This window comes from Schistocerca piceifrons, chromosome 8 (assembly GCF_021461385.2).
Source record: "Schistocerca piceifrons isolate TAMUIC-IGC-003096 chromosome 8, iqSchPice1.1, whole genome shotgun sequence".
Taxonomy (NCBI): domain Eukaryota; kingdom Metazoa; phylum Arthropoda; class Insecta; order Orthoptera; family Acrididae; genus Schistocerca; species Schistocerca piceifrons.
The window spans coordinates 349958480-349985324 of NC_060145.1; the positions used below are offsets into that span (position 1 = coordinate 349958480).

The following is a 26845-nucleotide window of genomic DNA, read 5'->3' on the forward strand; positions in this document are numbered from 1 at the left end:
ATCGTCAGTGTTGAAACATGTTTGCGAGATATGAGTCCGTTGGGGAAACCAGCATAGCTTAGTCTGCGTATGGGGCCGTTTTGCCAGAGGCTGTCGAAAGCTTTTTCGATCTCCAGGAACTCCGCCCTTGTAGCTTTGTTCATGTCGTAACCGTGTTTTATACGTTCGACACGTGGAGGAGTTGTTGTGTTGTTAAGTGGTGATTCCTGAAGCCGAATTGCAACGGTCTTAGGATGTCATTGGCGATGCAGTGCCTAGTGATGCGTTTTAGTTTTATCTTCTCCACAGTGTTGCTGAGTGAGCACAGCAGACTTATGGGTCTGTAATTTTGTGGGAGGGAGTGGTCTTTCCCTGGCTTCCTGAACATAGGAACCTTGGCCGCCTTCCAAAAATCAGGGAGGTGTTGATGTTTTCAGACGGTATTCGTTATGTGTTCTAGGTATTCTACGGCTTTATCCGTGAACTCCTGGAGGACACGGTTTTGAATGCCATCGGGACCACGGGCTTTCCTAGCATTGGTATGCTTGATACACGAAGCAATTTCATTTGTATCTGTACGTCTGTTTTCGTCGCACGTGGTCTGGGCTACAAGTCGTGTAACCTCCTCGACCGTTTCAAGTGTGAATACTGGATCTGAAGGAGTCAGATTCTGCATGAAGGACGCAGCAAGTATTGTGTCTATAAGCTCTGCCTTCTCCTTCGCGAAATATGCAGGGCACTCAGGTCCTTGTGGAATAGCAATGTAATGTCTCTCGATGGTGAAGTGTCACTCCAGGACATGTGGTATCCTTCGTGTTTCTGACCCCATTGATCGTTACTAAGCGTTTGTATCTTCTCCTGTATTTGTTCCTGGAGTATTTTAACGCGCATCTTATAGAACGGGCGCCCGGTAAGCTGCGAGTATCTCCTGAGGAGGTTCCTCGTGTTGCACAAGGAGGTCCTTATGACGTGCAGATGTCACTATCCACCTAACAAGGCCACTAGGCGTCACCTCCTCGAAGAAAAACGGATCAAGAGTAAAAGAACGCGTGTGCTAACACCAGACAGTTACATAAGCTGAATGCATTGGATATTCCCGCAAAACATGTGGCAGAGTAAAACCTCATATGCCATAATTCTGTGCGCTCACGGCACCATGCAGAGTAAGTACCTCCTGCAGCGAAAGAACGTTCCCCGACCACATAACATCCATTACTGTGCGTGCCATAAAACGAATGGCAAAGTCGGCGATGTAGTCTATCTGAGGCTTCACTTCATGGATGTTCTGGATCTTGTAGGGATACCAGTGTAAAATGCTCAGCAAAATCTTTTGAACCGAACACCAGAGAGACAATTCCCTTACAAAGCTCACATGAGGCACGTGCTTCACAGTCGCCTGTTGCTTCGGAAACTTTATGAACAGCTGCCATGGGAAGAGCTCATTCCCCTGTCCCTTGTTGGTAGGTAACTTCAGCCAGGTAGCGCTTTTTGATGGCTGTGTTAGTATTTTTCATTAATTTTCTTTTTCATTTGATTTCGTTGATTTCTACTGTAGAATTAGTTAGATTTAATTCGGTTATCTGTGAAACATTTTGGTTAGGACTGTCACGCAGGGTGAGTCATAAATGATGAAAAATATATCGAGGATCGCATGCTATGTGTAACACGTGACGCACCGTTGTTTTCCTCGGTGTACTGTGTACGTAAAACAAAAACACCTATTAACCATTGAACGAGATACCGACGAGCCTCACGATGACGACATGTCATTCACCCATAGATCAACACACGACACACCAACGAGCTGATGTGTATCCGTCAGCGTTTGAAAAATACGAGAAAGAACAAATCCCATCGCAATGTATGGGAACTTGTATGAGAACTTGTGAATTACACTTTGCCGGCGATAACGGAGTGTAGAGTCCCATGTTGAGGAATGTGTGTCCTCTAAGCGGAAAGAGTGGTCAACGGCGGAAGTAAAATCGCGGCGTGCATGACGTGTTTACATCACCTCTGCGCTGCTCACTCTGCCCGATACTCGCCGTGTCGACAGCTGCTAACGGCCGCGTCGCAGTGTTACTACCGTACCATCGCAAGTTTCACAAACGAGGAATACGCCGACATCCACCTCATCTACGGGCTTGCAGATGGAAGAGCTGACGTTGCAAGGCAACTGTATCACGAAACGTTTCCTAGCCAGCGCCTTCCATCCGCAAAAACGTTTTACTCTGTGGACAGGCGCTTGAGGGAGTATGGTGCATGTGTAGCACCTCCAGGATTTAGTGGTCGTGGCCGACCGTCGACGTTCAGTGCGGATGACGACGAAAAGGTGTTACAAACTGTTGAAGATGACCGAACAACAAGCACCAGGTGTCTCGCCACTGCGGTCGGAATGGTTCAAATGGCTCTCAGCACTATGGGACTTAACATCTGAGGTCATCAGTCCCCTAGAACTTAGAACTACTTAAACCTAACTAACCTAAGGACATCACACACATCCATCCCCGAGGCAGGGTCGAACCTGCGACCGTAGCTGTCACGCGGTTCCGGACTGAAGCACCTATAAGCGCTCGGCCATCGCGGCCGGTGCGGTCGGAATGTCACAATCTATTGTTATGCGGGTACTCCATGGAAATCATTACCATCCCTTTTGCATGCAAATGGTACAGACATTATTTCCGGAAGACTACCAGAGAAGGATGGACTTCTGTAACTTTATCCTACGGCGTCAGACCCACGACCAGCATTTTTCACGAACAGTACTGTTCACTGACGAAGCGTATTTCACGAAGGAGGGTATAGTGAATTCGTATGATTGGCACGGCACGAGTGGGGGGACAGTACTTACAAACCGCCACTGCAGCTTCTGGTCATGTGTTTCTATGTTAGTTTCGATTTCTACAGCTGTATTGTATTCGTTTGTATTAACTGCCATATACCTGTGTAGTTGTATTTTGTACTCTGCATCTATGTACTTGTTTCTTAAAACAAAGTCTGGGACACAAAAACCAAATTATAAAACATGCATGTACAGCAGTGCAATCGCTCTTCACGTTCCCTTCCCTATGCCAGCGTAACCGGTATGAGATACATGTTGGCGCTGTCACTGCTCGCAGTTATCACGCAGACCATCGTTTGACGCCGCACATCTCGCCTTCTCGTTAGCGGCTAGGCTACCAACAACACTCGCATGTTGTGCCCTGTTGCCGATCTGTCCCCTTGGCCATGTCGGCGCACAGTAACACCCAGAAGTCCACTTCATATTTACATATTTTTACCATTCAATTGCATTGTCATTTATAGACATAGGAACATGCGGAAAACGAATTTATGTCTGTAGCTCAGTATGTGACACTTTGCACTACATATGTTTCCTCATTTATGACTCACCCTGTACTTATCTCAGTAGTACAACTTGTTTTCTTCGTAATTAAGGATGGACTATCTGTATTTTATTCAGTCTAACTTACGGTTACTGTCTTATTCAGAAAACCATTCACATCTGCAGATTGTAGTCATCGACACTCGTTCTAGTTTTCCGTAATGTCAGGCTCAATATTGTCTGCTATCAATAGCACATTTCACAGATTCGATAGCTGAGAAACACTGAAACGCTGCTTTATGTCCGCATCTCGATGCTTCCAAGCATCGCGCTAAATCACACTGGCGACTGTGGCCGGAATCCACGCACACTTGATGTCGTATGGCACGCAAGGAAAAGTATAGTATTTAGATCTATATACGTATTCCGCAAACCACCAACAGTGCGTGACGGATTGTACCCCGTACCTCTACTACTAGTTTGCTCTCCTGTTCCATTCGCAAACAAAGCGAGCGAAAAACAACTACTTATATGCATCCGAACGAGCCCTAATTTCTCTTTTTTTGTCATCGTGGTTCGCATGCAAAATATATATATTGGCGGCAGTACAATCGTTCGGTAATCAGCTTCAAATGTCGGTTCTCTAAATTTTCTCAATAGTGTTTCTCGAAAAGAGCGTCGCTTTCCCTGTAGGTACGTGATGTCTCGGTGTTGTGTGATGTCCTTAGGTTAGTTAGGTTTAAGTAGTTCTAAGTTCTAGGGGACTGATGACCATAGATGTTAAGTCCCATCGTGCTCAGAGCCATTTGAACCAACCCTGTAGGTACTCCCATTTGAGTTCGAGAAGCATCTTCGCAATACTTTGTTAGAACTTATCGGTAACAGATCTGGCAGGTCCAAGCCACTCGACCAGTACTCAAGAATAGGTCACACTGTCGTCGTATATGTGGTATCCTTTACAGATGGAACAAATTTTCTTAAGAATCTCCTAATAAACCGAAGTCTAACATTCGCCTCACCTACTACAATCCTCACGTGCTCGTTCTATTTCATACTGCTTTGCAACGTTACCCCCAGTGTATAGCAGACACTACCGATGCTTTATTCCAACATTAGGTGTTTGTTTTTCCTATTCATCAGCTTTTTTCTACGTTTACAGCTAGCTGACATCCATTGCACAATCAGAAATTTTTATCTTTATCGTCTGTATCCTGCTGCAGTTCCTCAGCGACGTCACCTTCCCGTACGCCATAACAACATGAGCAATCCACCGCAGATTGCTACTCACCCTATCCGCCAGAATATTCACGTATATACAAAATAACTGTAGTCCAACCACACTTCCCTGGAGTATTTCCGACGATACCATTGTCTCTGATTAACACCCGTCCAGTATAACGACAGGGCTGTGTTACTTACGAAGTCTTACAGACAATCACATAACTGGTAGCATATTCTGTATGTTCATACCTTCGTTAATAGCCTGTAGTAGTGCACCGTGTCAAATAATTTTTGGAGATCTGGTAATATGGAATCTGCCTGTCGTCCTTCACCCATAGTTCCCAGAATATCATGTGAGAAAATAGCAAGCTCAGTTTCACGCAGGTGATGTTTTCCAAATCGTGCATTTAGCAAGAAACTTTTATCTGCGGAGTCGGACTTATTTGCTCACCTACACCATCAGACCAATGTAAAAAAAGATCGACAGCTTCACTTTGACCACCACGACTGGACAAAACTCCAAAGTCAACCATTAAAAGCCCCACAGCTATCTAGCTACTCTCAGAAATATTCCAAAATCCTACCACTAGTAGTCTACTATACGGCCATCTAGTTGGTTACTAACAAAAAAAAATGTTCAAATGTGTCTGAAATCTTATAGGATTAACTGCTGAAGTCATCAGTCCCTAAGCTTACACACTACTTAACCTTAATTATCCTAAGGACAAACACACACACACACACACACACACACACACACACACACACACACACATGCCTGAGGGAGGACTCGAACCTCCGCTGGGATCAGCCGCATTGGCTACTAGCAACTTTCGTCGATAATCTCCATGACAGCGTGACAGCAATACAGTAGGTAAAGCCACATAAAAGCACCTTATTCCAATTTCAATGGGAGGAAGCTCGTAAAGTCCATCTCGTTCCCTAAACACCAACGTCCAGCCGGCTACTTGCCTCCACCACCTCACGGTAACTCTCTACCTATTGGGCATCTGTACTTTCGCCACATCCACATGATCACTCGTTATTTACAATTAAGTCCCTGGCAGAGGGTTCATTGACTCATCTAATTATTTCCCAACATCTCGAATTTTGAACAGCGCGCTGGAAAAAAAAAAAAACACTTAAATTTTTCCGTGAGATCTCTGATGTCTCTTATTTAATTATGATAATTTCTCCCTTTGCAGATGGGAGCCAACAATATATATTCGGATTCGGAGGAGGAAGTTGGTGATTGAAATTTCATGAAGAGATCCTCGCGCAGTGAAAAACGCCTTTTTGTAATAACTGCCACCCCAGTTCTCGAAGCGGCAACACTCGCCCACAAAGACCAGAGTGACTCAACCCAAAATCAAATGTCACAATTTTCGGCATCTCTTGAATTTGCAAATCGCAAGAACTAAGTCTTCGGTTAATAACGATCCCCTCCTCCCGACTTCGGAAGTACGCCATGAAAGACTCACCTTCGCACACTGGACCCACGGCTTCTACATGCCGTATGTGCTGCCGGCCAAATCTCGACTTCGCTAGCTGCAAACCACTTCACTACGCTATTTAACGTGGAGACGATTCAGCCAGTCTGATCCAGAAGCAGAAAGTAGGCGTTTTCATGCTCTTCCTACTAGATGCTGCTTTCTGGTTGGGCTTTTAGATCTTTTTCAACATCAGGTGTCATAAAACACCGGCCCTCAATTCACATAGCTTTAAGCCAGCCATTTACACTCCAGCTACAACCCATTTAGGAGGATTAGGGAAAGACCAGCCCATTACCCGCTCGCTGGAGAACATCTCGCTCTCCCCCCCCCCCCTCCCCCCCCCTTAAGCACCTGGCTCACACCGGCACTGATACTGGCTGTAGCGATGGCCACCCGACGAACATTCACACGTGGTCAGGAAACGATGTGTTACAACACGAAAAGAAAAATCTTATCGGCACGTTAATACCGTGTGTTGACCTGAGTGTCCCAATTCAGAACGTAATTTTTCACAAGCAACCCTTTTACCATACATGCTATATACATACATCTTACGACCCACCCTTATAACCCCAACTCTCTCCGTACGTCTTTCATAGTTTATAAAGTTTTTGTTCCATTCATTCATGGATCCTAGTCCAGAAAGACATTCCTGAGGGTTTCTCTGATACTGAGAAATCACAGGGGCAGGCGATGAGATTCAGTCTAGCAGACAATATTAATCTATTACACTCCACAGCACACTCGAAAGATCATTCTAGAACTGGAAAAAAGGATTTCAATTACACTATATTGTGAATCCATATCTTGTCGTTGGCATAAAATAGCGCCTGTGATGTGTATTGCAATTGGGCAGGATCTGTACAATTACCTGTAATAACGGTACCTGAACGTTACTGACGACCATATATATTATTTCTCAAGTTAACATCCCTTAATAAGTGCTGATCTTACGGTTATGAATGATGTATCGTCAGAAAGGTTTTCTAACAAGGTTCTGACATTTCATACAGATTTTTCCCTAAGACGCATTATTTGTGGAAAATTTTGAGGTAAAAGAGTCTTTTAAGTATCATTGGCAGAAAGATGTAACGGATGATCAGCTTCATACCTATATTTTACGAAGCTACCTCATTCATCACGAATAAGAGATTCCGTTTTCATATTATCTAATTACAAATACAATTTTATTTTTTGAAGTATTTATTAATTGGATAATTTGTGTATCTCATTGGTACAAATAACAATCGTGACGGCTGCGGTAGTCCATTATCTCTGCCCAACGTACAAGCTGACTTTTCCAAACGACAAACATATTTTTCAGTGGCCACTGGAATTGTGATTTACTTTTTGCTAGTATAACTGACAACAAGATAATTGCCTATTAAAATTGTTTTCGCTATGACTATAAATAAGGGGCAGGGATAAACGCTTCAGAGTGCTGGACTGTGTTTATCAAATTGCGTCATTGCTTATGGACAATTGTTTGCAGCCTTTTCAAGTATAACTAAATAAACTAACAATTTTTTATACCTAAAAGAAAATTAAAAATGAAAAGTACACGAAGGTTAGCCTTACGTCAAACATCGTTTAAATCGAGGTATTGCAATGCTCTGTTTTGTTCAATGTTATGTGCATGGAAAGCTTCGCACGTGTACACTTGTATAAAAATAATTTATACCCGACTTTGCAGAGAAGCAGCATCCAAAGTAGTCACGCCAGACCTAAACTCGTATAAGCTACAGAACTGATGCCAGTAGATAGGAGAGCTCGTTCTCATACAGCCCCGAAAAAGTCAAGCGCCGACCGTGAAAGTTGCCGATAGTTTTAGACCTTCCCTCTAATTTGCCCCTTCAACCTTCGACGTGACACGTTTATCTCAAACTTGAAAAACATGTCGAAGACCTCGACTGAGAATTTTGTATTTGGGCTTTTGAGGAACGTACTGCTCAGAAAAACACCGCGTCATCGTTCTGGAAATGTCTCCCTCGCAAACGAGAGAGGAAGAAGTGACTGAGAGCCAAGTCAGAAGAATACGGGTCGTGGGGCTAAATTTCATAGACCAGAGAAGCAGCATGTGCCACTGTGGCCTATACTTTATGCGAGGTGCCGGGGCTAGCAGTGTATTTATCTCTAAATTCTTCTAGAATCTACATATGTAAATGATGCTCTAAGCCCCCCCCCCCCCCCATTCTAACTCCGACTTTTGCTGTTGCACATGGATTAAAAAGAAACGCGAACTGACTGTAATCGACCCTGCAAGTGGAGTAGAAAAGAGTTTGGCACCTGCAAGAATTTCATTTTATAAATAAGTTAAATATAGGCAAGTTTCATTAACATAGTGCGAAATGATAGGGTTGCCCTACCGATTAACAGAATGAAAGTTCTGTCCAAAATAACAATATGATTTATTATAACTCAAAATAATAAACAAAAACACATGAAACATTTACAGTACATCACATTGGCTCAAATTGGATACTCAAATAAATGCTGTGAAGGTGAAGTTGTCCCTAAACTAGATTGTGACATTTATGACGAGGTGGTATGTGGAGCCAATTACTTGCAACTCAAGTCTTAAGAGAGACACACAGCCAACCCAAAATTAATTGCTGCTACAGTAGTGAGAATTCAGACAATGAACACCCAAGACAGAACAAAGTTAGAAAAAGATGAACAGGCGCGCTCTGCTTAGCTCTGATTATCACCTAGGAAAATCCCTATCTGCCGGTGCTGCGGACATACATTACCAAACTGTCTTCTTAGCTGCAAGAACACGATCTGGAATACCGGAGGCGATGGCTGGTTGCTTCGACGTCCCGTCGTGGTGATGATAATGTTGTGAGTCTAGCCCGAAACTAATTATCCTGGTCTGGTTGTTTCAGACTAAAGACTTCCTAGCAATACAAATGCGCCTCTGAGGGAGACAAAGAAGGCTCGCCACACAATCACTGACAGTACAGTGATTGATTTTAACAAGCAAAGTCACACTGTAACTCCGATACAGTCAACTTTAGCCAAAACTGCTCAAGACAGACAACATAGGCCGCTTGTACGCAGAACGCTCAATTGCCAACTGTACTCGGAAAGTTGCGTTGAAGTCGAAACTTCATCAACTTCGTCAAACAGTTACAATTAAATAAAAGTATATTAGACAGCCAACAGAAGGTAGGCTGTCCAGAGCAGCGAGAGCTCAGTCTTGTAACCTACTCCGACCGAAAGGCGAGAGCCGACTCCTCTAGAGCACCAACCGCTTTGTCTCCTCGATTGCTGTCTCATAGCCTCGGCTCTCTCTCGCTGAGATTCTCGCATGAATAAATTCTCTTCAACACATTAATAATCCAGGTTTCGTTGAACTCCATTCGATAGTAACAAAGGATGTTTGGCTATTATAGTTACAAACGAAAAGGGCCAATAGATGACAGTGAAACATGCAAATAACCCAAGACATAGGTTATTCACTGATACGACGTCTTATGATCGAGTGCATGAATACCTAATAACAGAGTCCCCGAGGGTCCAAACTGTTTTTATATCCCTTTGGGGCTATTTCGCGAAGTTGGGTAAGAGGTCAGTTGGCGTAGTTACACCTAATAAGTCAGATCGAACAAGACCATCAACGAATCCCACAGTCTCAATGGCCTCCTGCTCAACTTGAATATATTTAAATAAATTTGTTTTGGTTAAGTACTACGGCCGTTAATTTTCTGTAAAGATGTCCAAACCGAAGGCAAAGACATTTACTTGTCCACCATGGTTGGAAAGGAGAATACAGGAAATGGCCAGACGAGGAAGATTCAGTTTGTTACGACCAAAGTGAAGCTGTCGGAAAATTGGACTCACTCGTTTAAATAAAACCCGGAACTAATTCTATCTGCCTAATTGCAGATAACTATTTTTTTCTTGAAGTACATTGTTTGTTCATACATTTCCGTTCATATTATTGTTAATACATCCACGCAGAATTTACTTTTGTTGGTGTATTCTTTCTTCACAAGGAATATATTATTTAAAGATTTATTCTTTGTAAAAGGAAGTTACTCCAAGTTTTGAAAAAAAAAAATAATAAAATAAAATATCGTCCCTACCCGTATGTCATGCAACTCATGCCTAGATCTATGCCAACTAACTCCACATCTGAGGTTAGTTGGCATACTTAAAGACCTTTAGGAGAAGTATTTAAATACATATTTAATTAATGACTTCTACATGATTTTGTAGTAAAACAGCTTAGCTATCCTCTGCGTTCACCAGAATCACTCCAAATATTACCAAAAAAAAAAAAAAATAGAAAAATCAAATACCAAAATCTATGCGAACTAGCTCCGCTAATTTAGTGTTTTCGAGGTGATAACTAACTATCGCAACGTGTGTGCAGCCTCAGAGGGGGTGTCTATGTCGCTGCCGCCGCTGCTGGGGGCGGTGGCGGGGGCGGCGCTGTCGCTGCTAGCGGCGGCGCTACTGGTGGCGGTCCGCCTCCGCCGGTCATCGCGACGCCGTGCCGCCGCCGCCCCCGACAAGCCGCCTCTGGCCGCCACCGCCCCCAACGCCTCCGCACACGCCGCCTCCGGCGTCACCGCCACCGCCGTTGCGGCTGGACATCCCGTCTCCGTCAAACCGCCGCCGACACACCCCACGCTCGACGAGAAAGACCCTGACGTCATCCCGGCCAAATTCGGCGACGTCAGAGGCGAGTACCTACTCTATTCATTTCTATCGTCTTAGTGGTATGCTGATGACCCGTTTTATTTTACTGTTTACTTATCCAGGCAAGATTACGTAAATTGAAGGTAGAGAAGGATGAAAGGAAGGGAAGGAAATGATCGTATCTGCTGCATCTGAACTTTATGAGAAATCAGTGGCGACGAATGGAAATGTATCGCACACTGGCGCTCGACCCCGGGATCTTTTGGTTACTAGGCAGTTTTCTTAACTACTGCGCCACCCAGTACAGTGTTAATAGCAAATGCGTGGACTATCTCCGCACGATCCCCAGGTGATAACATTCCACCTATCGTCACCTACCCATAGTCCCCATCCATGTCCTCCATCCTCGCTAATTTTAGATTCCTGCTGGAGGTCGAACGTAAATATGCATCTTCAGTGAAGGTTGTGCCCATCGAGGCGAATCAGTTATGGGCTCTGTTCTTTATGTGGTGTCTGTTCTTTTGGACATGTCCGAAAGAGCAGACACTGCGCATTCATATAGAAGATTATGTATATTAACTCTTGAGCATGTCCGCCTCCTAGCTCCCCATCAGCGCCTTTTTAAAGGCCTAAGCGACACAAGCCGCCACTTTCGGGTGCCAGACTGGCGCCATAAGTTTACCGTAAGGGGTGTGCCACAGTTACTAGCGATCACTTGGAGTGCCTACCTGAGAGGGGAGCCAGGTGATCAGAAGTGCAGGATCTGTGTGTGGTACAAACCAAGCTAACTGAAACTGGTGCACGTATAAAAGAGGGAAGGAGACCGGGAAGGGGGACGCCAAATTATGTCGCTAATTTATAAAAAGGTTGCGGTGTTGCAATGTCTTTCTCATTACGATGCACAGGTCCTTTGAACCTGCATGCACTACGCAAAGTTGATTTCCGCCTGTTTGTCAAAAACATGTCCTCGTGAAAATATATTGAGGTAGACACTGCGGCGACCACAGCCGTTATGAAACACATCAAAGGAATTCGCAATTGCGAATAAGGACTACCATCAGCTGTAGTCGTGCACGGATAGCCAAATCGTAAGGCGACTGCTCGCGATTTGCGAGAAATCTGGATTCGAGTTGCAGGCAGTCACAATTCATACAGTAGACAGTTGTTTCAATACAGGTGTTAAAACTATTAAATACAAACCTGAATGGAGAGTCTAGTAGTCCGCTGTAGCCGTATTTGTTCAAGTCGATTACAGACCCACTCAACCGGTTTCACAATTTTTAAGTAGCATCTTCTGATTTATATCTGTACAGAATATTTTTTTTAAATTAATCGTGCAAATACCGCATTAATGGACATGTTCTTTGTGGGGCGTATTTGATCCATGCAAATTTTCCTACCTTGATACGTTATATTTTCTTTCTTGTTTAAGTTTAGTCATTCAGTACTTTAAGATATTTCAGATAACTTCAATTACCCATTATCAAAGTATTAATTAAAAGAAAAAAACATTATTCCGTACAGATATACACCAGAAGATGCAACTTGAACGTTGCGAAACCGGTTGTGTGGGTTTGCAATCGACTTCAATTAATACGGCTACAGCTGACTATTGGACTCTTCATTCAGTTTAATATTTAATAGTTTTCACATCTGTATTTAGACAAACGTCTATTGTATGAATTGTCAACCACTCATATATTTATTAAAGTGTTTCATATTGTGCTGACATATCTTTTCCCATGATTATGGTGCTGAAGAGTTGTTGAAAGTAAGCTCTAACATGGAAATAAAGCGTTTCCGGACCCATATCCATGCAAAATATTGTTTTCCTCTGCGTGTGAGGATTGCTTCCTGAAAGTCTGACGGTACGTTTTTGTTACCTCCTGTGTTATGACCGCAATCCATCGCTAAACTTATACTCTGGTGACGTTACGGACACGTGAGACGGGAAGGAAGGTATACAGGCGGAGCAGAGGGAAGAGGGGAATAATTTCAGCGACGGATCGTGTGGCAAATTGGGAATCAACTGACGTAAGTGACTGACAAAGTGAACTTGTTATGAGCCGTCGCCTGGTAACGACGTATCTTGTCGGCTGTTCGCCTGTCACTGTCGTTATCCCTTATGGAAAGTGAAACTAGGAGAATGCGGTAAAACGTTGGATGTCCAGGCCTTATCGCAAAACGTCGATGTCGAAAGTTTCCCAACCTGTTAAACTGTGAGTAGACAGCCATGTGTGTGAGATCTGACAACGCTGGAGCACACAATTCAGCGCATATTGATGTTCACTGTGTGCTACGGATAGTCATCTTCCCATTCATTCTAGCATCTTCCCAGAAAACGAAGCACGTCGGGGACTATCGCTTGGCTGAAAAGCTTGCAGAAGTTGTACTGTCTTTGGATGGAAATGCAGCCGTTCGTGTAAAATTTTCCCCGCAGTGTTCTGAAGAATGAGTGATTCTTTCGAAACACGAGTGTTGATTTCAGCGCACTTCGTTGAAACGCCGTAAGCACTGTGTCAAAAGACCACGTCTGCAGCTTCTTGCCTTGTCAGCAGCACAGCCTGTATCTTCAAATTAACTAGTCTTTTGATGCCCTTCACGTCTGGCAGATCTCGACTATTGTCACTTCGAAACTGTTGCTGAACTGCGGTTTATGAAACCAGAAAATGTACTGTGCTTTTTTCTGCATAGGGGCCACTGTAACAGCGGAATTCCTAAATTACAGTACCGCACCCAAGAGAGAGAGAAAAGAGCACAGATAGGAGTGAATCCATAAAAGCTTAATGAGTTAAAGTATAATTTGCGGAAAAACGGACTGACATATGGAAGTGTACCCATAAATAATTTTATGAGTTAAGGAACCATTTGCAACAAACCACTTATCTGTGTCTAGCACAGTTCTTCACAAATAACTTATTGTAATCATGGAAAGACTTAACGCTCAACCTGTGTGGTTTCAAGCAGCCATTGTCTTCAGCATGGAATACGATGTAGAACATTTCCAGTTTAAATTTAAACGGAACGAAATTACGTCTAGTGCGCGTATCCTAAAATTTGGAGAGCTACTGTTATGTCTCAGACTATTACGGCACGATGCTGTGCCTCATCTTTACCCATCTTCAAGGGCTTCTCAGATGACCATATTAATTATCAGGTATTTCTCCTACAGTGTTCCATGTACAGTAAGAAAAATTACATCATTTCGTATCCGTTCCGATGTTGTAACGGTCATCAATGTATATGCGAGTGTTTGAGCTCTTCGTAAACTGTATTGAAAAACTATATTCCGATCAACTTCATACATGATGCTTCAGAAGAAGTGGTCGATATTCAGTAATAATCGATCATTAAAGCAAAAAGTCTAGTAGACATGGATTCTAAAATGCGTATATTTCAAAGATATATTTCATAGTAGCCAAGATGAACAAGCGATCATAGCTCTTAAGGTATACACTTCGGAGCGAATGTTTCGAAACATTTTTTTTTCTTGTTTTGTTCCAAACTGCCGCCTCTCAAATTGGGGAAAGCCAAGAGCTCCCTGTAGAAGAGATTTAGTTTCACAGTATCGAACAAATGTTCATAGCTCTTACGTCTACATTCTACATCTACATCTACATGATTACTCTGCAATTCACATTTAAGTGCTTGGCAGAGGGTTCATCGAACCACAATCATACTATCTCTCTACCATTCCACTAGCGAACAGCGCGCGGGAAAAACTAACACCTAAACCTTTCTGTTCGAGCTCTGATTTCTCTTATTTTATTTTGATGAACATTCCTATCTATGTAGGTTGGGCTCAACAAAATATTTTCGGATTCGCAAGAGAAAGTTGGTGACTGAAATTTCGTAAATAGATCTCGCCGCGACGAAAAGCGTCTTTGCTTTAATGACTTCCATCCCAACTCGCGTATCATATCTGCCACACTCCCTCCCCTATTATGTGATAATATCCTCCGTCAATCCCACCTGGTAAGGATCCCACACCATGTAGCAATATTCTAACAGAGGAAGAAGGAGTGTAGTGTAAGCTGTCTCTTTGGCGGACTTGTTGCATCTTGTAAGTGTCCTGCCAATGAAACGCAACCTTTGGCTCGCCTTCCCCACAATATTATTTATGTGGTCTTTCCAGCTGAAGTTGTTCGTAATTTTAACACCCAGATACTTAGTTGAATTGACGGCCTTGAGAATTGTACTACTTATCGAGTAATCGAATTGCAACGGATTTCTTTTGGAACACATGTGGATCACCTCACACTTTTCGGATGACCTTTCTAGACGGTAAATTACAGCATCATCTGCGAACAACCTAAGAGAACTGCTCAGATTGTCACCCAGGTCATTTATATAGATCAGGAACAGCAGAGGTCCCAGGACGCTTCCCTGGGGAACACCCGATATCACTTCAGTTTTACTCGATGATTTTCCGTCTATTACTACGAACTGCGACCTTCCTGACAGGAAATCACGAATCCAGTCGCACAACTGAGACGATACCCCATAGGCCCGCAGCTCTTAAAGTATGCATTCTAATGCTCATGCGTACCAGACTTTTTTGCTTCGAATGATTATTCCTGTCACATTCCTAAATATTGAAGATTCCTTCTGAGACGCGCTGTCCGTATAATCAGACCGAATTTTCAGTACTGCCAAAACGCGTACAGGAACACAAAACGTTTGCACGCATGAACCACTGCAATCTAGCACAATTAGTTAATTGGCTGTGCCCCAGACTACAACTGGATGACGTATCCAGTGACAATTTACTTAATGTAGCCGACTCGAAAATCGTTGTATCACTTATCCGTAATTAAAAAAGAAAGAAGGTATGTCGGTGAAAATCCAAGTTAGTGTTCGTCAAATTCGTCAATAATGTCTTCCAGTCTCGACGTTTCCGCGGTGTATGAGTATTAAGTCGGTCAAGTCGACAGAGGACGCCGATCGTGCTATGTCGTTGCCCCTCGGGTTTTCGCCTCCTGATCCACTCAGCTGTCATCCATCAGATTCTCTTCTCGTTGTTCAAATGGTTCAAATGGTTCTGAGCACTATGGGACTCAACTGCTGTGGTCATAAGTCCCCTACAACTTAGAACTACTTAAACCTAACTAAGGACATCACACACATCCATGCCCGAGGCAGGATTCGAACCTGCGACCGTAACGGTCGTGCGGTTCCAGACTGTGGCGCCTTTAACCGCTCGGCCACTTCGGCCGACTTCTTCTCGTTGTAGACCGCTCTCCACAAATCATACATCCTCCGAGTTTTTTCCTTTTTTTCTTTATCTCTGAGCTTTCACCTTTACTTTGTAGCTCAGAGTGTGTGACTATAAATCTGTATGCTAATTGTTTTATTTGTAGATCTTCATCTACTTTTGTACTCCACAAACAATCGTAAATATGTGGCACAGGCTACATTCTATATTAGTGTCACTTGCTCCCTTTCATGTTCCAGCGGATGATGATTCGCGGAAGGAAAGACTTATGAAGCCCCCTCCCCCCCCCCCCCCCCTGTGGGATCCAATCTCTAATTTTACCGTCATGACCTTTCCGCGAGATATATGTAGGAGTAAGCATTATATTGGTTAACTCTTGCAGGACTGTACACTCTTGGAACTTTAAGAGCAAACTACAAAGTGATGCAAAATGCCTCTCTTGTAGCGTCCGCCATTTTATGAGCATTTGTTATTAAATACCTTAATTACTTCTTCTGCCTCTTCATATTTTTAAAGGAAAACCAGAAGATTATATATGCTCTACACGATTATAAACCGAAACTACAGAAAGAAATATCGTAGAACACTCAAAGTTATGTGTTCTTCTTTGTTAGATATATTATTTATGACAAATTTTATTACCTAAGGAGCATATCTGGGAATGAATAATATTTCCAATTCGTAGAACAGGACATTATAGCACATTCTTGTACATGGGCAATGCAGAGTTATTGAAAAATGTGGACACCATTTCAGCTGGCTATATGTCTTGAATGTGTGTTGTATTTTAATTCTGTAAATGACATTTGATTGTAAATGAATGGAAGTTTGCAGATGTTCTATACGACCCCTTCGGCTAGACAAGGGAAATATAGACGTTAGCTTAATTTATCCCGCACTCGATGGTGAATGGCTCGCATCACTGAGTTCACTGCAGCTGTCTTACATTTTCGTAGGTCACTGAAATATGTGGGAAAATGTGGCATGTAAACGGTGACTTTTACGTACGCCCACGAGGAAAACTCTCAGGATTTGGGGGGATCAGGGGATCTCGCCAGCTAAAAGCAGATTGTTAAGTATTTATTCTCTATGCGACCTTTCCGTCGTTTAGGTAGCGATTCATTCAGGAAACATCGAAAATTCAAATGCCAAAGGGGTGGAGCTTCGTTGTGCTCGAATATGTAATACACTACTGGCCATTAAAATTGCTTCACCACGCAGATGACGTGCTACAGACGCGAAATTTAACCGACAGGAAGAAGATGGAGTGATATGCAAATGAGTAGCTTTTCAGAGCATTCACACAAGGTTGGCGCCGGTGGCTGACACGAGGAATCTTTCCAGCCGATTTCTGAAACAAAAACAGCAGTTGACCGGCGTTACCTAATGAAACGTTGTTGTGATGCCTCGTGCAAGGAGGAGAAATGCGTGCCACCACGTTTCCGACTTTGATAGAGGTCGGATTGTAGCCTATCGCGATTGCGGTTTATCGTATCGCGCCATTGCTGCTCGCGTTGGTCGAGATCCAATGACTGTTAGCAGAATATGGGATCGGTGGGTTCAGGAGGGTAATAAGGAACGCCGTGCTGGATCCCAACGGCCTCGTATCACTAGCAGTCGAGATGACAGGCATCTTATCCGCTTGGCTGTAACGGATCGTGCAGCCACGTCTCGATCCCTGAGTCAACAGATGGGGACGTCTGCAAGACAACAATCATCTGCAAGAACAGTTCGACGACGTTTGCAGCAGCATGGACTATCAACTCGGAGACCATGGCTGCGGTTACCCTTGATCCTGCATCACAGACAGGAGCGCCTGCGATGGTCTACTCACCGACGAACCTGGGTGCACGAATGGCAAAACGTCATTTTTTCGGGTGAATCCAGGTTCTGTTTACAGCATCATGATGGTCGCATCCGTGTTTGACGACATCACGGTGAACGCATATTGGAAGCGTGTATTCGTCATCGCCATACTGGCGAATCACCCGGCGTGATGGTATGGAATGCCATTGGTTACACGTCACGGTCACCTCTTGTTCCATTGAAGGCACTTTGAACAGTGGACGTTACATTTCAGATGTGTTACGACCCGTGGCTCTACCCTTCATTCGATCGCTTCGAAACCTTACATTTCAGCAGGATAATGCACGGCCGCGTGTTGCAGGTCCTGTACGGGCCTTTCTGGATATAGTGGCCGAGCGCCTGTCTGGTCACAATACGCCAGTCACTACTCTTGACGAACTGTGGTATCGTGTTGAAGCCGCATCGGCAGCTGTACCTGTCCACGCCATCCAAGCTCTGTTTGACTCAATGCCCAGGCGTATCAAGGCCGTTATTACGGTCAGAGGTGGTTGTTCTGGGTACTGATTTCTCAGGATCTATGCACCCAAATTGCGTGAAAATGTAATCACATGTCAGTTCTAGTATAATATATTTGACCAATGAATACCCATTTATGATCTGCATTTCTTCTTGGTGTAGCAATTTTAATGGCCACTAGTGTATCTTGCATCTTCATTCTTTTGAGGAACAAATCAGTTTTGAAGCATTCTGAGATATGGTACTTCAGTAACCGTAATTTCGTCAAAAAAGTGTATATAAACCGTTGTCAACGATACTGTCGTAACTGTGTTACATGGGGATTTTGTAGCCCCTATATCTTAACCTAGTGCGTGGTGACTTTGCTATTTAAGTGAAACGTAGCTCCATCACTAAAAATTACACGATACATAAATAATTAATCTTCTTCCATGTTTAGGAGCACACAGTCACAAAATTCTATATGATTCACAGTTGTTCGCCGTAGTCCAAGTTTCCTCCTCACTCTACAGGTTGATTGGGCTACGTTCAAAGCTTACCAGAATGCCCTCCACGTACTTCTCCGATATACGCAGTTGGCCTGGGCGGTTACCGTCACACAGACGGCCATTTTAGTCAAATTGTTTATTCCTTGTGGAAGGTTCAACGAACGTACGCCAAAATGCACGCTCCACCGCAGTCGCAGACAAGCTGACGTGACATGGTAGCCATCTCGCTTTCAACTGACCTGATATGCTCTTCAGGCAGTGCGGCACTGGGGCATTCTTGTGGTAGTATTTGAAACTTTACATCATCCTCTTTCAAATATACCTGACGGAATTCACATAGAATGTATAGCGTAGGAAACATAGCCAACAGAAAGTGATTCCATCTTTTTGAATCACTCTGTTTTTCATGCATCTTAAGGTAGGCATCCTAGCTTATATCATCTGCCCCAGTTGTGAATGATGTATGTATGTTTGCCTATCTCAAGGTGCGAAAAATTTTTTCCCAGGCGAGTTTTATTTTGTCCACCCTGTGTATATATTCGTATTACACGCTGATGGCCCAGGAAGAGTGTTGGTGTAGTGCTGAATTTCGCTGTACATCATGAGAAACCGAAGAGTGACGAGAAATAAGGAGTCAGTGTTTTGTAAAAAAATTTTCTTTTTAAAATTTAGTCTTGATCGCACCACGTGTGCTACAAGAACATAGGTGGAGCACTCTCAACTGGCTGACATCACAGCAGCTGAGGAGAGTGCTCGACCTACCGTCTTCGAAGGATGCCATGAGTCTGATGATGGTCGTGTGATATTACCGAAACCGGTCACCTATGTTCTTGTAGCATACGTGGTGCGATCAAGACTGAATTTTAAAAACAAAATTTTTGATCGCTGTTCCAAAATTGTTTATTAAAATTGTTCAGTGTTCTGTGTTGCCAGAATGCACGGGGGGCAGCGACCAGCTGGTGGTGCGGCGCGTCTCGCCGCCCGCGCGCCCCACGCCGCCGTCCAGCGGGTCTCCAGCGCCGGGTCAGCCGCTCTGGCCGCAGCCGCGCACCTCCTCGCCCCTGGTACGTTACTCTGCTTCATTCCAGCGACTCACTGACATTACGGCTATCTCCGGAGCAGCACCAAGGGCCGGATTTACACACGCGCACGTTAGACTGCATCGCAGAAACTAACGCCACAAACAGCACTGCATTCGAGGGGTGAAGCCACATAAGCGGCACTCGTTCCCCGTCACTCGCTTTGCACACGGTATGAATGAAAGCGGCCGGCAGTTTCCTCATTCACCACAACACAGATGCACGCTCGCTGCGTGTGGGACAACAGGAGTTACATACTTCTACCGAAGGCAATACTGCAGAAAACTAGAAGAAAAGTTCATTAAACTGTAAGTCCAGGCACCACTGCTATTGAGATAATAACCTTTTCCCTGCGGCTTCACTCATTTATGCCTTCAACACATACACTGACATACTTCTCCTTCCCCCTCTGTATCCACCCTCCCTCTGTCTGCCACCTCATCCTCCCACCTCTGTCTCCTCCCAATTCTCGCTGTCTCTCCATCTCCTCCTCCACTATTGGCCATTTCCTCCACCCCCTCTCTTACCATACCTTCCTCTCCCTCCCTCCCACCATATCCTCCTCCCTCTTCTCCTTCCCATTTTCTCCTCTCCCTCTTCCGTTTCCATCAGCCCACCACCCCTCTACACCTTCCATCTGCCACATGCATCCCTCATCTCCCCTCTACTTGCCAATTTCCATCTCCTTCTCTATCCATCTCAACCTGTCCCTAGCCATGTTCCTAAGTATGTCACCAGTTCAATAAAGCCAATACTACTTACACAACATTCCTGTCATGATAATGATTTATCTGCCCCTGGCACAGAGGCCATCATACAAAGGAGGTCGAACAGCAGGTGATACTACTCAAACAGAACATGCCTCTCATGCAGAACAGCCTATGGGTCTGGGGGCCAGAAAAACCGTTTCATTCTCCTGACTACTAGGCTACCCAGCGAAGCAGGTTGATTTTGTTCTCACACAACATGCCGGTCATGGAAAAAACACGTTTCTCCCTCTCTCTCCTATTGGGGCAAGGAGGATACAAACTCACAGTTCTGATGCTGTTATTGTGCTAAATTGGACTGAAGTCTATTGGTGTTTTGGAGAACATCTCAGGCTCACACACACACACACACACACACACACACACACACACACACACACACACAGATATATATATATATATATATATATATATATATATATATATATATATATATCGTCATTATATGTCCAGTGATATCAAGATGCTACGACACGAATCGTCAGATATAAGGAAGATATACAGTGTGGTCAGAAATAGCCTAAAGTGCATGTAACGGTGCTCCATGATTGATTCTGCTGAGAAATAATAATTTCTTAGGAAAAACAATTCTGTATGTTGTTCCGTTTCTGAGTTAATTAGCATTGTATTTAGCCAGTCAGGACGTTGTACATCCAACTTCAAGTGGGTAGCCAGAGACAGTGTCATCAAATGTCTTCTTCTTTTGGTTCCTTAGAACAGTCTGGCTCATCATCATCATTTAAGACTGATTATGCCTTTCAGCGTTCAGTCTGGAGCATAGCCCCCCTCATAAAATTCCTCCATGATCCCCTATTCAGTGCTAACATTGGTGCCTCTTCTGATGTTAAACCTATTACTCCAAAATCATTCTTAATCAAATACAGGTACCTTCTCCTTGGTCTGCCCCGACTCCTCCTATGCTCTACTGCTGAACCGATGAGTCTCTCGGGTAACCTTGCTTCTCCCATGTGTGTAACATGACCCCACCATCTAAGTCTGTTCGCCCTGACTGCTACATCTATAGAGTTCATTCCCAGTTTTTCTTTGATTTCCTCATTGTGGACACCCTCCTGCCATTGTTCCCATCTACTAGTACCTGCAATCATCTTAGCTACTTTCATATCCGTAACCTCAACCTTGTTCATAAGGTAACATGAATCCACCCAGCCTTCGCTCCCATACAACAAAGTTGGTAGAAAGATTGAACGGTGCACAGATAGTCTTGGTACTGACTTCCTTCTTGCAGAAGAGAGTAGATCGTAGCTGAGCGCTCACTGCATTAGCTTTGCTACACCTCGCTTCCAGTTCTTTCACTATGTTGCCATCCTGTGCGAATATGCATCCTAAGTACTTGAAACCGTCCACCTGTTCTAACTTTGTTCCTCCTATTTGGCACTCAATCCGTTTATATTTCTTTCCCACTGCCATTACTTTCGTTTTGGAGATGCTAATCTTCATACCATAGTTCTTACATTTCTGATCTATCTCTGAAATATTACTTTGCAAACTTTCAATCGAATCTGCCATCAGAACTAAGTCATCCGCATATGCATGACTGCTTATTTTGTGTTCACATATCTTAATCTCACCCAGCCAGTTTATTGTTTTCAACATATGATCCATAAATAATATGAACAACAGTGGAGACAGGTTGCAGCCTTGTCTTACCCCTGAAACTACTCTGAACCATGAAATCGATTTACCGTCAACCCTAACTGCTGCCTGACTATCCATGTAAAGAAATTTAATTGCTTGCAAAAGTTTGCCTCCTATTCCATAATCTCGTAGAACAGACAATAACTTCCTCTTAGGAACCCGATCATATGTCTTTTCTAGATCTATAAAGCATAGATACAATTCCCTGTTCCACTCATAACACTTCTCCATTATTTGCCGTAAGCTAAAGATCTGGTGCTGACAACCTCTAAGAGGCCTAAACCCGCACTGATTTTCATCCAATTGGTCCTCAACTAATACTCGCACTTTCCTTTCAACAATACCTGAGAAGATTTTACCCACAACGCTGATTAAAGAGATACCTCTGTAGTTGTTACAATCTTTTCTGTTTCCATGTTTAAAGATTGGTGTGATTACTGCTTTCGTCCAGTCTGATGGAACCTGTCCCGTCTCCCAGGCCATTTCAATTATCCTGTGTAGCCATTGAAGACCTGACATTCCACTGTATTTGATGAGTTCTGACTTAATTTCATCCACACCAGCTGCTTTATTGCACTGCAATCTATTGACCATTTTCTCCACTTCCTCAAATGTGATCCTATTTCCATCGTCATTCCTATCCCATTCTACCTCGAAATCTGAAACATTACTGATCGCATTTTCACCTACATTGAGCAACTCTTCAAAATATTCCCTCCATCTGCCCAAGGCATCCACAGGATTCACCAGTTTTCCTGACCTGTCCAAAATACTTGTCATTTCCTTCTTACCTCCCCTTCGAAGGCTGCTAATTACACTCCAGAATGGTTTTCCAGCAGCTTGACCCATAGTCTCCAACCTGTTTCCAAAGTCTTCCCAAGATTTATTCTTGGATGTTGCAATTATCTGTTTGGCTTTGTTTCTTTCATCAACATAACTTTCTCTGTCTACCTGAGTTCTAGTATGTAGCCATTTCTGATACGCCTCCTTTTTCCTTTTACAGACTGCTTGACTGTGTCATTCCACCAAGCTGTTTGCTGCATCCTACTTTTACACACTACTGTTCCAAGACATTCTTCAGCCACTTCTAGTACTGTGTCCCTGTACCTTGTCCATTCCTTTTCCAATGACTGTAATGGACTACATTCAACTAACTGGTACCTTTCTGAGATCGCTGTTATGTACTTGTGCCTGATTTCCTTATCCTGAAGTTTCTCCACTCTTATCCTCCTACGTATGGACCTGACCTCCTGCACTTTCGGTCTCACAATCCCAATTTCACTGCAGATTAAATAATGATCAGTGTCATCAAAGAATCCTCTGAATACACGTGTGTCCCTCACAGCCTTCCTGAATTCCTGATCTGTTATTATATAGTCAATGACAGATCTGGTTCCCCTGCCTTCCCAAGTACACCGGTGAATGTTCTTATGTTTAAAAAAGGAGTTTGTGATTACTAAGCCCATACTGGCACAGAAATCCAAGAGTTGTTTCCCATTCCTGTTGGCCTCCATATCCTCTCCAAATTTACCCATAACCTTGTCATACCCTTCTGTTCGATTTCCAATCCTGGCGTTAAAATCACTCATAAGCAGAACACTGTCCTTGTCCTTTACTCTAACAACTACATCACTGAGTGCTTCATAAAAACTATCCATCTTATCTTTATCTGTCCCTTCGCAATGCGAATATACTGATACAATCCTAATTTTCTTGCTAGGCACTGTCAAATCTATCCACATCAGTCGTTCGTTTACATACCTCATTGCAACTACGCTGGGTTCCATTTCTTTCCTGATGTAAAGCCCTACACCCCATTGTGCTATTCCTGCTTTGACTCCTGACAGGTAGACCTTGTATTCTCCCACTTCCTCTTCTTTCTCACCCCTTACCCGAATGTCACTAACAGCTAAAACGTCCAGCCCCATCTTACTTGCAGCCTCTGCCAGCTCTACCTTCTTCCCAGAGTAGCCCCCATTGATATTAACAGCTTCCCATCTCATTACCATTTGTTTGCCAAGTCGTATCTTAGGAATCCCTGGTTTGTCAGTTAGAGGTGGGACTCCGTCACCTCCAAAGGTCCGAGGTGTTTTGCTCTGATTGTTGCCAGCATCATATCCAGGGAAGCAGGTTGCTAGCCTTACTTGCCCCAAATCCCATTGGGTTTTACCCCTAACGGCTGAGGGACTAACTGGTGGATTTGGTAGTTCAAATGGCTCTGAGCACTATGGGACTTAACATCTGTGGTCATCAGTCCCCTAGAACTTAGAACTACTTAAATCTAACTAACGTAAGGACACCACACGCATCCATGCCCGAGGCAGGATTCGAACCTGCGACCGTAGCAGTCGCGCGTTTCCGGACTGAGCGCCTAGAACCGCTAGACCACCGCGGCCGGCGCGGATTTGGTAGTCTTTGCCGTATGAGCACAAAGGTGACCACGACTCAGAATATGTCCGAGATGCCCAGCTTTATTCCAAATTAACTGGTATCCCGACTGTCGGGACCACTTACTTGGCCACTCATACGTTGCCCGTGGTTCATGAACTAGGACATGACTAAAGGAACCCACACCAGGAACAGTCTGGCTAACTTCAGTTAACTGATTCGGAAACACGAATTTTTTTCTTAACAGTTTTACCTCAGCACAGTCTACCCTGCCACACCTTTACAAGCTTTTGAAACTTTTTCTGACCAACCTGTATAATTGTTCATAGCTATGATTGATGCACGAAATAACCTCAACAGTAACTGCTACGGAAGAATGGAGGGGACACCATTTTTATCGGAACATAGGGAAAGGTTTTGGTTGCAGTGTATTGCCTTGTAGGCGACTGAATAATTTACTGTTTTTGCAAGGGTCGCATTCAATCCTGACTGGTTAAAATGACACCTTTAAGTTCTAGTATTTTGTAACTGAACTGACAAATAAAAAGTAAATGTACACGTCAAACCCACTAAGAACTGATGCGACCATGTAGTGACGAATTTATCATCTCTATTTCATTGTACACTCTCGTTGATGGGCTACAGACACCACACAGAACCTCTATGAGGGTAATGGAAATGTAGTAAATCTAATGACTATTGACTTGCATTTAGAAACCTTATCATTTATCACTGAAATTAAACATCAGATGCAATATCACCAAGACATTTACTATCTTATGTTACTTTAAACCATTACGTAACAATATGGGGAGTCGGTATGGATTAGCAACAGCAGAAATGTAATTCTATTTCGATAGACGATAGTGGAGAAATGGAAGTTGTCACTCGTTGAACTCACTAGCGTGAGGTCTGACTGAGCATGCGATTAATGAAATGGTGGCAGTCTGCTACAACATGGCGTCCTATACCATGCCTTTAATCAGCACCGTTCCCAGAATACTGGAAATTAATTATTCGTATTGCTAGCTAAGCATGGTAACGTAAAGGAAGGAAACAGCTCAAGGCCCATCAATGGCTTCAAAGTCCAACTACCTGAATGATTTCGAACTGACACTGTGCCCTAAGTGCTAGATCTGGAACCCACACGAAATAGTTAAACGCCACACGCAGTAGTCAAAACAAAGTAAATCATTCCTCGCTCCCAGTGACGCTGATGCCATCGGGTTTTTAATGCGACCTAATTTCAACACGAGCTATCACCCGACACTGTCCGCCCCTGGTAGCTGAGTGGACAGCGCGACGGAACGTCATACCTAAAGGCAATATCAACTGTGGAAGCATGCTGTTGGTCAGCGCACACCTTGCTAGAAATGCCAAATATCGATCATGTGATCTACTTTGCAGATGACGTCACCGACGGAGCAGGCGACGTCCTCGGCCAGCTCGGAGAGCGGCGGCGCCCCGCGGCCCCGGGACCTGCGCCTCAGCAGGCACTCGCCGCCCCCGCAGCCCACCACCCCCGCGCCGGACCTCGAACTCAACGGTCACGCCATCAAGGAGCGCCTCATGACGTCACGAATCCCTGAGAGTTGCGTATGATGGGACGGCGCCGGCGGCCGCGCGCCGCTGGTCCGCAGGATGATGGCTGCAGACGCCACTGGCCACTACCTGGCCACGGATGTCTAACAGTCTGCGAGGAGCTGACTGCAGGCATCACTGGACGCTGCCTGGCTGTAAATCCTGGAAGTCCAGTCTGCAGCCGCTGAGCTGCAAAGAATTGGCTGCTGGCGCCATTGGCTACTAGCTGCTCACGGATGTCTAACTGAGTCACATGGGACTGACTTCGGACACCACTGATGGCTGCCTGGCTTCAGAAGTCCAATCAGTCCTTACTGAAGTCTAGGGTGTCGACTGCTGACGTCACTGGCTACTACCAAAAGGTGAATGTCTATCTGATCTTTATGGTGGTGGAATAAGACATGACTGGACACTGTCTGGCTATGTTAGTACACACAACAACACCGCCGAAATCCATGACATTCGCAGAAGATGTCATTGGTTACTAGCTGGCCACGTGTATTTACTCTACCTGTGTACAGCTGGTTTCACAGACATGTGGATACAATGTAATCCCGGAAGTGCAACCTGAAGTTGTTTAAGAGAGTACCAATGACAACTACTTTGCAACAGATGCTTCATATACGACCACTGGACCCAGCGGTGCCCTCTGCAGACGCTGTCATCAGCCGTCCTCGAACGCCTAGT

At 44.1% G+C, this 26845-nt stretch overlaps 1 protein-coding gene across 1 annotated transcript in view; it reads left to right on the forward strand.

The window, feature by feature from the left end:
- The window catches only part of LOC124712344 (hemicentin-2-like), a 479653-nt gene extending 453474 nt beyond the window's left edge, over nt 1-26179 (forward strand). Inside the window, exons 11-13 of the mRNA XM_047242640.1 lie at nt 10394-10497; nt 19605-19751; nt 25985-26179. Of these exons, the coding sequence (XP_047098596.1) occupies nt 10394-10497; nt 19605-19751; nt 25985-26179 (446 nt within the window). The remainder of the gene's footprint in view (nt 1-10393; nt 10498-19604; nt 19752-25984) is intronic.
- The last annotated feature ends 666 nt before the right edge of the window (nt 26180-26845 follow it).